The sequence below is a fragment of the Megalobrama amblycephala genome, linkage group LG2, assembly GCF_018812025.1.
Source record: "Megalobrama amblycephala isolate DHTTF-2021 linkage group LG2, ASM1881202v1, whole genome shotgun sequence".
Classification (NCBI taxonomy): Eukaryota; Metazoa; Chordata; class Actinopteri; order Cypriniformes; family Xenocyprididae; genus Megalobrama; species Megalobrama amblycephala.
The window spans coordinates 52,653,621-52,667,343 of NC_063045.1; the positions used below are offsets into that span (position 1 = coordinate 52,653,621).

Here is a 13,723-nt window from a genome sequence, read left to right on the forward strand (position 1 = left end):
GCATCCCCTCTTCTTTTTACAACAGTCTGCAAACGTCTGGGGACTGAGGAGACAAGTTGCTCAAGTTTAGGAATAGGAATGTTGTCCCATTCTTGTCTAATACAGGCTTCTAGTTGCTCAACTGTCTTAGGTCTCCTTTGTCGCATCTTCCTCTTTATGATTATGATGTTTTCTATGGGTGAAAGATCCTGATGGCTACAGGCTGGCCATTTCAGTACCCGGATCCTTCTTCTACGCAGCCATGATGTTGTAATTGATGCAGTATGTGGTCTGGCATTGTCATGTTGGAAAATGCAAGGTCTGGATGGGAGCATATGTTGTTCTAGAACTTGGATATACCTTTCAGCATTGATGGTGCCTTTCCAGATGTGTAAGCTGCCCATGCCACACGCACTCATGCAACCCCATACCATCAGAGATGCAGGCTTCTGAACTGAGCGCTGATAACAACTTGGGTTGTCCCTGTCCTCTTTAGTTCGGATGACATGGCGTCCCAGTTTTCCAAAGAACTTCAAATTTTGATTCGTCTGACCACAGAACAGTTTTCCACTTTGCCACAGTCCATTTTAAATGAGCCTTCACCCAGAGAAAACGCCTGTGCTTCTGAATCATGTTTAGATATGGCTTCTTTTTTGACCTATAGAGTTTTAGCCGGCAACAGCGAATGGCACGGTGGATTGTGTTTACCGACAATGTTTTCTGGAAGTATTCCTGAGCCCATGTTGTGATTTCCATTACAGTAGCATTCCTGTATGTGATGCAGTGCCGTCTAAGGGCCCGAAGATCACGGGCATCCAGTATGGTTTTCCGGCCTTGACCCTTACGCACAGAGATTGTTCCAGATTCTCTGAATCTTTGGATGATATTAGGCACTGTAGTTGATGATTACTTCAAACTCTTTGCAATTTTTCTCTGAGAAACTCCTTTCTGATATTGCCCGACTATTTTTTGCTGCAGCATTGGGGGAATTGGTGATCCTCTGCCCATCTTGACTTCTGAGAGACACTGCCACTCTAAGAGGCTCTTTTTAGACCCAATCATGTTGCCAATTGACCTAATAAGTTGCAAATTGGTCCTCCAGATGTTCCTTATATGTACATTTAACTTTTCCGGCCTCTTATTGCTACTTGTCCCAACTTTTTTGGAATGTGTAGCTCTCATGAAATCCAAAATGAGCCAATATTTGGCATGACATTTCAAAATGTCTCACTTTCAACATTTGATATGTTATCTATATTCTATTGTGAATAAAATATAAGTTTATGAGATTTTTAAATTATTGCATTCCTTTTTTATTCACAATTTGTACAGTGTCCCAACTTTTTTGGAATCGGGTTTGTATTATATGTTTTATTAGAAAAGGGAACAACTGTTTGGATACATTTATAGACAGAAAATAATCATTGTTATATACTGAACACATTTAGTCTTCTTGTTTGAATCTCATTTTCTTGATTTACTGCGAGTACCATGTTTTACCATGACTAATATCGATCTAGCTTACTGCAGTGTGTCTCATAGTAGCCGTACAGAGTAATGTTATAACATAATTTTCAACGCACTCAAATGTATCTAACATGATGAAGAGTGTTGCATTACCCCAAATACGTTTGACCGGAAAAAGCAGAAGCAGCAACTCAGGGTTTTTCCTGGGTCAAAAATGGTCTTCCGTGGTGGCTGACAAACATGGTCATCGACACAAACAGAGCTCTCTGCTCATTCTCTCAGTCAGTTAACATGCGCAGCAGTTATATATGCATCACATAAATCACAATAACTGATCAAATAAGGCTTTGACAAGACAAAAAATAATTTTGGCGGCTGCCAAAAAATTTTCAATGTAGGAAAAACCCTGGTGACTGTGGCATAATAAAAGTTCCGCTGCTCTCGAGATGTGTGTCGCGCTCGTCTCTCATTAGCAATCGCTCCAGCGGCCTCGTTCCACTCTCACAGCACTCAGCCCTGCTCTACTTCATACTATAGTAATGTTAATAATCTCATCCTTGAACTTGATTTCTGCCTGAGTCCCTTCGGATTCTTTTCCACCGGCTGTGAGGTGAAGACGTCATCTTCCATGATTCTGTGCTCAATCTTGACGTCATGAAGCTACGCCTTTGTTTTGAATAGGCGACCTCTAGTAGAGAAAAGTTACATATTGTGCCTTTAATTTATATATTGGTATTTTTTATATTTACATAATAGATTAAGGTTTTTTTTGGGGGGGGGGGGGGATTATTTTATAAAATTCTTTTTTCTGACTTAATCATTGTGTTGTCAATAGCATTATTGTGCTATTGATTAAATAGCACTAAGTTTTTCTTAGTGTTTTCTTATTTCAGTTTTTGTAATTTTAGTACTACAACATTTTATTTTAGTTGCCAAGGCAACATTTCTAACACGTTTTTCATCTAATATTTATATTTAATTTTTTTACTTTGTCAGTTAGTTTTAGTTAACAATAGCAACACTGGTTGTCAATCCTTTTAATTTTATTCTTCTTAAAATGAAACAAAATTGTTAATAAACCAACAGCCAATGGTTGATTTGGCATCAAGCCCCACATCAAAAGGTAAAGTGTGCTGTGCTTTCATGCGTTTTCTGAAGATGTTGAGTTTATTCTTGCTGCCACAAAAGGGAAGCGATTACTGGCATCATGTGCAAGTGCTTTTCGGATGCATTTTACAGGATTTAGATGACAGTGTTAATGGTGTTCTCTCTCTGACTGTGCCCTGTCCTCTTTTTCTCATCTGGATGCTGGTGGGTTTCTAGACCGGGGACTCTGAGGTTAGCTTCTCTGTCTGCACGACTGCTGTGCTATCGCATGGCACCTCACATCTAGGGGGGGCATTTCATCAACTCCCCCGACACACTGGCACTCATAACTGTGACTTAAGAGCTGTTTGACAAGACTAGTGTCTATAGGAATAACGCACTGTTTTTTACACTTTTCATTTGTAGATAGGTGGTTGTTTTTCCCCTAAAATGGTGTCTTTAGTGTTCTTTATGGATCAGATTATTGAGGGATACAGAGCTGAAAATGGGAATTTAGGAGAATATAATAACACAATGTAAAGAAATATATGTTAAATGGCTATATTATGATAGTGACGAAAAGATAAGCACTCAGAGTCTCAAGAAAAATCCCACAAGGGCCACAGGGCACCCGTCGTCCTGCCAGTGTGTGAGGGGGGGAGTCTGAATGGAGGCGTTTGATGAAAGAACTCTTTGTAGAGTCAGGCTCATGGCACTTGATTCCATGTCCGTCGCAGAGGGTCCGAGCCCCTGGAGGCCTGTGCCATCACCCTGTACAGCAGTTTGCATCTGTTGGACTGTAGTTCGGATGGGGATCTTCATACATCTCTTGTCTTCCTTTTCTTTTTGTATAATGGCTGCAGGTTGGGGTCAATTTTTAATCTGTTCAGGAAGTCAACTGAGACTCAGTTGCAGAAATACATGCATCAAACTATTCAAACTGTATTTCAGTTAATTTCCTAAACTGGATTCATGTGACGGAATTTGACCTCTATCAATGTATATTTTGTCATCCTCCTTGACAAAGGGGGGCATTTAGAGTCCATCCTCTAATGTGTGCCTACTTAATCCCACTTGTTTCTGTACTTATATCCAATGGCTCACATCTCCATGTTGTTCCAATTTTGTCTCCCCATCCACCCCTTTTTTTAGCCCATGACCTGATGCAGTCAAAATCAAATGATTGAGGTGGGATTGTGGAAAAGGGGAATACACTTACATACTTTAGGACTAATGTAACCTGTAAAACTTGGCTTTAATTGTTTAGTTGCATTAACACTGCGGTCTACTGAAAAACATCCTGAGTGCCACCACAACAGAATACATTGATATATAAAGGTAATATAGGTCTTAATAATAATAATAAAGGTCTTAACCCTATAAATCATATTTGATACGCACATTTCTGAGGCCTCTAAATTATCTACATGATCAAAACGTTGCTGAAAAACATGTTGTACACAATCTTCTACATGCCTTCTATTGTCTGATTGATAGTTTATACTTTTTAAAAGCTTTAAAGTAAAACGTGCCCCTTTACGTTGTGTACATGTGTCTTGCTATGAAATCTTTACAGATTTTTATAAAGTAAATGTAAGAATAACTATACATTGTTACTAATATTTCAAGACAACACTTACTGGACTAAAGTAACTTCAGTTACTCATTATTTATAAAAGTCATGTTAAAGGCTTTTGGGAACGTTATATGTTTTGCTCCCTAAAACTAAGCATTTATATACCATCTTACTAAGATATATTATTGGAATATGTAGAGTAACAACTAATATTTAAATGCATTTTATATAAGCAGTCTGCTATACTATTGTAATTCATTATATGCTTTTAGAATTTCATCTTACTTTTTGGCCATATAAATAAACAAAATTGAGGTGTATCTTTTCCTCCCTCAGTATGTGCTCATATTCTGACTATATCATAAATGCCTGATGCATAAAATATGGTATACAACAGCTTTACGGGGTTAAGACCAAGACCACATCAGTACACCAACTTAGATTCAGACATACTATATTCTCTCATTCACAATGGGTCTCATTCCTGAAGCACGAGCAGAATTATTTTTGTCTAAAACCATTCTTGCATAATCTTTGCATTCAGTTAAGGTACACACAATTTATTTCGCTCATGTTTCTGAATGAGACCCAGTGTCTGAAACTCAGAAAGCATTGGATTGGAGGGGCAAAACTGGTGCAAACAGGACAACAGGATATGTGACCAAGATTACTGAAATGATTGCCTCTGTGGGTTGGGTTTGTTCAAGTTTGGCAACCCAAAATGAGCAAAAGCGATCATTTCCCCTTAGTTTTATAATTAACGTCACTGGGTGAGTTTTACAGTGTTCGTTTTTGTTTCATCTTCCTCCCCCTGAGGCATGTTATGACTGTGCATGTCCTTGCAGACTTTTTCAATGCATGGAGTGTATTAAGCTGCACTGACACATTACAATACCAGCCTACCTGTAGTGCCTGCTTTTATGTGTCTAAGATAAGATGACATTTCAATTGAATGAATTTTCCCCTTTTTGATGTTGTCACCTCTGTTAAGATTAGAATTGAGATTTTAGCTTCAGACCAATTATGCCTTGTCTTCCCCACTAAGCCCCAATGTTGTTGTCGATTCTGATGAAAAGCAACCCTGAACATTTACCCTCCCTTCCCTTTTAATTACCCTATTAATCAGAATGACTCCTTTCTAAGGACTGTTCTCTAAAGAAGTCCTAACTTAAAGATAAAACCTAATGACTGAAATAATCAAGTAAGGATGGATTGTTCCGTTTAGTGGTCTAGGTCCTTGTTAGGGAACAGGAAGCTTTGTATTTTGCTCAATGAAATGACTGTCTTGAGGTAGACCTCCATTTTTTTGGTCAACAGACTCTGTTAGCACATCATTCAATATGAAACTCTTCTAACAAGATGCCTTAAGGTTTCACTGAAGGTTATTTCATGATGTCTATGTCAGTTGTCATGCTTTGAATGTTACTGTCATCTCAGGCTGGTGGCTCGGATGTGGAGCGTACCAAGAAAAAGAGACGGGGAGATCGATACTCTGTTCAAACGTCCCTCATTGTGGCAGCCCTGAAGAAAATGCTTCCCATTGGACTTAACATGTGCTCTCCTGCAGACCAGGAACTCATTAACCTGGCCAAGACACGATATTCTTTGGTAGTGTGGTCACCATATATCTGTCTCTCTCTCTATCTATCTTATAAGCCTAGATGTTTTAATAAAGTTTCACTTTAGGTTGGTCAATAAAAAGGTAAACTGAGCCGGTCTGTTGTGTTGTTGACCCATAGAAAGACACAGATGAGGAGGTGAGAGAGTTCTTGCAAAATAACCTGCACCTCCAGGGCAAGGTAAGTGTATGTTTGTGTTGGTGTTGATGTTAAAGTGTTTTTAAAAAGTGTTTTTGCAGAAATCCGAATGCTATCTCTCTCTCTCTCTCTCTCTCTCTCTCTCTCTCTCTCTCTCCTCAGGTCGATAACCCGTCTATGCGCTGGCAAATGGCACTATATAAGGAAATGGCAGGAAAGGCAGAAGATGCAGATGCCCCAGAGAAAGTGGTGAAGCGTGTTCAGGAAGTCTCTGCAGTCCTCTACCACATTGAAGTGGTGAGTTTGTATTCAAAGGTCTGAAACTCCCAGTTCAACTCAAATAATGCACATTTTGATGACCACTCACCCACACTGCCACTATACAGCAGTATCCCAGTCAAATTGCTTTAGCTATTTGTAGCCTGAACAGCAAAGCATAATAATAACCAATCCATATGCAATTAAAACAGCCCAAGTATAGTTGTTTTGCCTCTCTTTGAGTGTATGTCTATGGTTCCATCTTCAGACGGAGCACCCTTTCAAGTCCAAAAAGATGGTTTGGCATAAACTGCTGTCGAAGCAACGACGTAGAGCGGTGGTGGCCTGTTTCAGGATGACTCCCCTTTACAACTTGCCCAGGTATGACAAGACACGATCATACGAGTGGATGTTTCTGTGCCAGTCAGTCTGTTTCATTGAATGAAATGATGAGAAAAGGGGTAACAGGATTGGAGAAATTCTTTGAAAATACATAAATGTTTACCATCTCTCAGGCATAGAGCATCTAACATGTTCCTGGATGGCTACAAGCGGAACTGGATCCAAACTGAAGGATATTCCTTTGAAGACAGAATGATTGATGACCTGTCTGTATGTGCTCAACCATTAACAAAAATGACTGTTGCATTTTAGCAATTTTTAGTGATGTAATCCACATGACAGTTTTTGTTCTCACTAATGTAGAAAGCAATGGAGGAGGAAGAAGAGGAGGAAGAGGAAAAGGAGACAAAGCCGGATCCTCTTCATCAGCTCATCCTTCACTTTAGTCGCACTGCCCTCACTGAGAAGAGGTGAGATCACTTCACACCCCTGGTTAGTGAATGACACATCTGGCTCCTGGTGCAAAAAGAGATGATCACATGGACATAACCAGTGACTGTTATACAGACAGCTCAAGCTGTACACGTTGTTCACATGGTTTTTTGTCAATGTAATGTAATCATCTATTACAAAATAAAAACAACTCACAGATAAAAACCTATAAATAGGTTTTTAAGTTCTGGATAATGTACAGTCAGCCTGTCTTTATCAATAATGTACATTTTAGCAGTCATTATACAAAAAAAATCACCACATGATATCTCTATTCAGAAAATGGTGTGTTTATATATATATATATATATATATATATATATATATATATATATATACATACAGTGGGTATGGAAAGTATTCAGACCCCCTTAAAATTTTCACTCTTTGTTATATTGCAGCCATTTGCTAAAATCATTTAAGTTAATTTTTTTCCTCATTAATGTACACACAGCACCCCATATTGACAGAAAAACACAGAATTGTTGACATTTTTGCAGATTTATTAAAAAAGAAAAACTGAAATATCACATGGTCCTAAGTATTCAGACCCTTTGCTGTGACACTCATATATTTAACTCAGGTGCTGTCCATTTCTTCTGATCATCCTTGAGATGGTTCTACACCTTCATTTGAGTCCAGCTGTGTTTGATTATACTGATTGGACTTGATTAGGAAAGCCACACACCTGTCTATATAAGACCTTACAGCTCACAGTGCATGTCACAGCAAATGAGAATCATGAGGTCAAAGGAACTGCCTGAAGAGCTCAGAGACAGAATTGTGGCAAGGCACAGATCTGGCCAAGGTTACAGAAAAATTTCTGCTGCACTTAAGGTTCCTAAGAGCACAGCGGCCTCCATAATTCTTAAATGGAAGACGTTTGGGACGACCAGAACCCTTCCTAGAGCTATCTGGGGAGAAGAGCCTTGGTGAGAGAGGTAAAGAAGAACCCAAAGATCACTGTGGCTGAGCTCCAGAGATGCAGTCGGGAGATGGGAGAAAGTTGTAGAAAGTCAACCATCACTGCAGCCCTCCACCAGTCAGGGCTTTATGGCAGAGTGGCCCGACGGAAGCCTCTCCTCAGTGCAAGACACATGAAAGCCCGCATGGAGTTTGCCAAGATGGTGAGAAAGATTTTCTGGTCTGATGAGACCAAAATAGAACATTTTGGCCTTAATTCTAAGCGGTATGTGTGGAGAAAATCAGGCACTGCTCATCACCTGTCCAATACAGTCCCAACAGTGAAGCATAGTGGTGGCCGCATCATGCTGTGGGGGTGTTTTTCAGCTGCAGGGACAGGACGACTGGTTGCAATCAAGGGAAAGATGAACGCGGCCAAGTACAGGGATATCCTGGACGAAAACCTTCTCCAGAGTGCTCAGGACCTCAGACTGGGCCGAAGGTTTACCTTCCAACAAGACAATGACCCTAAGCATACAGCTAAAATAACGAAGGAGTGGCTTCACAACAACTCCGTGACTGTTCTTGAATGGCCCAGCCAGAGCCCTGACTTAAACCCAATTGAGCATCTCTGGAGAGACCTAAAAATGGCTGTCCACCAACATTTACCATCCAACCTGACAGAACTGGAGAGGATCTGCAAGGAGGAATGGCAGAGGATCCCCAAATCCAGGTGTGAAAAACTTGTTGCATCTTTCCCAAAAAGACTCATGGCTGTATTAGATCAAAAGGGTGCTTCTACTAAATACTGAGCAAAAGTGTCTGAATACTTGATATTCGGACCACGTGATATTTCAGTTTTTCTTTTTTAATAAATCTGCATAAATGTCTACAATTCTGTGTTTTTCTGTCAATATGGGGTGCTGTGTGTACATTAATGAGGAAAAAAATTAACTTAAATGATTTTAGCAAATGGCTGCAATATGACAAAGAGTGAAAAATTTAAGGGGTCTGAATACTTTCCGTACCCACTGTATGTAATCTTTTTACATCTGTGATTATGTCTTTGACTCATTATTTTTTATCTCCTTGTCCCTTTTACTTCTGCTTTGTCACAGTAAATTGGACATTGATTACTTATACATGGCATACGCCGATATCATGGCAAAGGTGAGACCTTTTTGTCTTATGGTAAACAGTTAACACCAATTTACTATTGTTTATTCTAATTTAATTTTCATCTGTGATAAAATGTATACATATTACTTTACTGTAAATTTTCTACATGTGTTTTACAATGTTCTTTGTTCATCTCTGTTGACTTTAGAGTTGCCACCTCAGCGAAGAAGATGAGGGGGGAGAGGAGGAGGAGGAGGGGGGAGAGGAGGAGATGTCCTTTGAGGTGCGACAGACAGAGATGGTAGGGGGAGTCCGGGGGCTGGGGACGGGGAAGACACAGAAGCGGTAGAGTGACATCCAAACCAACCACTGTATCATCCATCCATTCACTCACATCCCATCTTATGTTTCTCTGTCTGGCCTGTGCTCTCTGATCTCTCTCTGTTTCTCCACCTGACTCTGCCCTAAAGTGTTATTAACATCATCACACTGCAGCATCTTTAAAACATCTTTTAAATTTTTTTTTTTTTTTTTTTTTTTTACATAGATCTTTGAGCCACCTACTAAACACAGATGTAAAAAAAATTACTGAATACATTTTCTTGACAAATATATATGAAAAAAACAAACAAACTCATATTTGGACTTTTTGGACAGTTTGCACCAAAACAGCATTATTATTAAGTGTTTAGTAGTTTGGGCTAAAGGAGATGTTTTTTATTCTTTTTGTTGTCCGTTTCAGATATGAACATACAAGGGTGAATTTCATAAAGAAATAAAAAAGGAATTATATAATGTATAATTATTATTTTATATAATTTTTATATTTGCAATTATATAATTATACTTTTCCTGGATTGTTGAGGTAATTTTGAGACCTCATAGATTTCAATGTGAAATTTCACCTGTTGCAGCCTTAAAAGTTTAAAAGAAATTGTAACCTTATGGTTGCTTTTTAATGATTTGTTGGATGATTGATTGTTTTCTTGCCGTGAACTTTGAGGGAGGTGTCGAGTGAACATGCATTTTACTAATATATGCTGTTTCACAGTTTGAGTAATCACTAATGATGGCATATTTGTCATATTTATGTTTCTGTATGCTTTCTATTCTGTTTCTTATTATTTACTTGAACTCATTCACAATAATTATCTAAAAGTGACTAATCAGTAGCCGCTTTTCCACCGTCCCCAATGGTTCTAAGAATGGTAAAGAATGGTTCCAGTTATATTTCCACTTGAGCCTGGTATGGCACGATTACAAACCATTCTCAGCCCATAGAATGTGTGTAGTGACGTTGCCACTCATAATTGGTCACTTGTCTGTTCGCCTAGCTACCAGTTTCTCTGTAGCTGGTTAAGCAGGCTATTTGAGCGACGTAAACACAAATTAAAGGATTAGTTCACTTCAGAATTAAAATTTCCTGATAATTTACTCACCCCCATGATATTCAATATGTTCATGTCTTTCTTTCTTCAGTCGAAAAGAAATTAAGGTTTCTGAGGAAAACATTCATTTTTCTTCATATAGTGGACTTCAACAGGTTGAAGGTCCAAATTGCAGCTTCAATGCAGCTTCAAAGGGCTCTACACGATCCCAGCCGAGGAATAAGGGTCTTATCTAGAGAAACGATTGGAAATGACTTCCGCCCACGTCACACGCGACCTTTCCAACGTGATTACGTAATATGTGGCGCATCACAGAGCTAGTGCAAGACAAGCATTTGTGGTTAAAAAGTATATAATTTTTACTCGTTTCACTAGATAAGACCCTTATTCCTCGGCTGGGATCATGTAGAGCCCTTTGGAATTTCAAACCATTGTAGCCCATTGAAGTCCACTATATGGAGAAAAATCCTGGAATGTTTTCCTCAAAAACTTTAATTTCTTTTCAACTGAAGAAAGAAAGACATGAACATCTTGGATGACATGGGGGTGAGTAAATGATCAGGAAATTTTAATTCTGATGTGAACTAATCCTTTACTAATAAAACTAAAAGAAATATCTGATCATCCTCCTCTACAGGATCGCTATTTACATCTTACGTCTGTAAACTCTTTCGTTACTGAGGCAAAGACTGACACATTTGTATTACATTCCAAAGAGCTCCGTTATCAGCTCCACAGTGGAAAATGGAACCATATCTGTACAAGCTGGGCCGGATTGTCATGGAATGGAAAGGTTAAGCAAAGAGAACGGTTTGGCCTGACGGTGGAAATCAGCTTATGTTTTCCCCCATACTGACGTAGTATACTGACACACAGACTACAGTTAAAGCCAGAGCAGTCTCCTAGTCTGCACACACTCACAGAGGAACGAACACACAGGAACATCCATGACGAAGTGGATTGTACATGCCATACACACACTCACTCAGGCTGAGCTTTTATGTATAGACATGGTAAGAAGAAATGCACACACTTTTGGGTGTTTAGGCCAGGCTTACGGGGAGGGGGGTGGCATGGGTGGGGTGGGAGGTTTGGGAGGGGGGTGTATTATGCATGCAGTAATTTTAAAATGATAAATTTAATGATTCAATTAATTTTTGGAAAAGCAAGCTTCTGTAAGTAAGCCAACTTTTGCATTTGCTTTTTAAAAAAAATATTTTTGTAATAAAAAGCTTGCTTTTATTATAATTTTAAGGATAACATTATGTTATGGAATTGTATTTGTTAAAATATTTAAATTTAATTACAATTCAGTTTTATTTCAAAATGAGTTGTATGATGATGTTTGGTAATGTTGGGTTAAGGGTTACGTATATTTTTTAGAAGCACTTATCTGAGTTTACTGTTCGCTTCCCAACAGGAGACAGAGCTGTAGATGAGTAACACCTGTATGGCTCTTTGTTTCTCTGTGAGATGCAAAGCCATCAGGAGAGTTTACTGTAGTCCAACGTTTGCTCTGATAGACAAACGTGAGAAATTAGTATGACTATCCCATAACTAATGATGATGGTGGGGTTGATTGGGAGCATGCTAAATGAACATGAATGAAAGAGAAGAGTTTTAGAATATAAAAAAAATAATCAGCGAAACCCAAAACTTTTACAAATGTCAAGCACTCACAATCACCCAATCTCGCCTTAACAGTTATAATCACATTTTAACTAAAATAAATCCACTTTGTTTTATAAAATATTTAGATGCACATGCGAGAAAGCTGTTAGACCAGATGTCTAGGTTTTACAAGTTTTCAGTTGTTAAGGTGAGGTCACGTTAGAAAAATTTGTGAAGGAAAAGGTCTATTGTCTATTATCTATGGTGTAGCCATGTATGGAGCACAGCTCACACAGAAATAGTGCAACAGTTGGGTTCCGAAAGTAAAAACTCTGATTTTTTAAAAATTTGATTTTTAACTTATAAACCTTTGAAGGCAGCCTTACTGTGAGCCGTTAAGCCCACATTATTACAACTTAGTTTTAAAACAATCATGTTTAACAGCAGAATTTGTCCTACTTTATCCATGATGCTGTACATAAAATTCCACTAATCAGAGTCAAAAAAAGTAAAACGCGCCAAAAGATCTCATTAGCTCCACCTACTCCCATGAAGCATCGCAAATGATGTAATCGAGTCGGTCTCGCTACACTCTCCAAATACTTAAATATTTGAATATATATGCATATTTATACATTAAACTTTGTTCTAAATTCTGCGTGGGGAAAAATTCTTCCTACCGTGAATTCGGTCACATTTACCATTGTTTGGCGAATTTTCACAGGCAAAATTCAGTCATTTCAATATCAATCCATGCGATTCGGAATTTCACATGAAGGCGAAACATTTCCTCACACAGATTTCGCAACAAGATCAAATTGGTCACTTGGATTCGCCACTTTGACCAGCAGAAAGCTGCTTGGTTTGAAAGTGACTTCTGTGTGAGCTGTGCTTCATACATTGTATACTATTGACAATAGACAATCAACCTTTTTTGTACACAAACTTTCACTAATGTGACCACACCTCACTGAGGAAGTTTTTCCTAAAACAACAGCCTCTTGTTTTGGGTTGTCATGACAGTAACTTTACATGCTCACTGCTGCCCTCTGTCATCTTCACAGTAATACCAGTTTCTAAATTTAGAAATACAAGCTGAGATAATTTTATGAAAATGCAAGTGACTTTAATTGTCACTCTACATATAATTTTCCGACGCCCACAAACATAATGAACAACATTTTCGTAAGGGGATCTTGAAAAGCATGCAAAATAAGACTTATGAATGACAAGCAGCACTTGGTCAAGATAGAAAAATGAACAATATCGCTTATAACGAAAGATGATTTTACTGTTATGGTTACTGTAGTTCAATTGCTGTAGTGGAGCAGTGAGATTGAGCAGGATGAATGGTTTGTGAGAAAGGGGATGCATTAAAGGCTTTCAGACAGTTCACTTTTTCAATGTTTAACCCTATAGGAAAAAGAGATGGAAAAGCAAAGACTCCTTTACCAGCAGTCACGTCTACACAACCGAGGGGCTGCTGAGATGGTCCTACAGATGATTAGTGCCTGCAAGGGTATACGTTCACTCTTACACCCAAACACTACTGGATCTTTTCAAGTCTTTTTTGAAGCTTGAACTCTCAAGTCTCCATTTATTGTTCTACATGCCATCCTAAAAACACTTTTTTTTTTTTCTTTTTGTACAGGTGAGACAGGATGCATGGTCTCTTCTACCCTAAAACTTGGTATTTCTATTCTAAATGGCGGGAACAGTGAGGTCCAACAGGTTAGTTAAGATGG

General features: G+C 38.6%; 1 protein-coding gene across 1 annotated transcript in view; it reads left to right on the plus strand.

The window, feature by feature from the left end:
- The window catches only part of ryr1a (ryanodine receptor 1a (skeletal)), a 61,504-nt gene that overhangs the window by 35,825 nt on the left and 11,956 nt on the right, over positions 1–13,723 (plus strand). Inside the window, 11 exon segments of the mRNA XM_048180843.1 lie at positions 2,770–2,784; positions 5,546–5,716; positions 5,848–5,907; positions 6,028–6,162; positions 6,392–6,504; positions 6,639–6,735; positions 6,829–6,935; positions 8,979–9,030; positions 9,188–9,262; positions 13,398–13,497; positions 13,630–13,709. Coding sequence (XP_048036800.1) covers positions 2,770–2,784; positions 5,546–5,716; positions 5,848–5,907; positions 6,028–6,162; positions 6,392–6,504; positions 6,639–6,735; positions 6,829–6,935; positions 8,979–9,030; positions 9,188–9,262; positions 13,398–13,497; positions 13,630–13,709 — 1,005 coding nt within the window.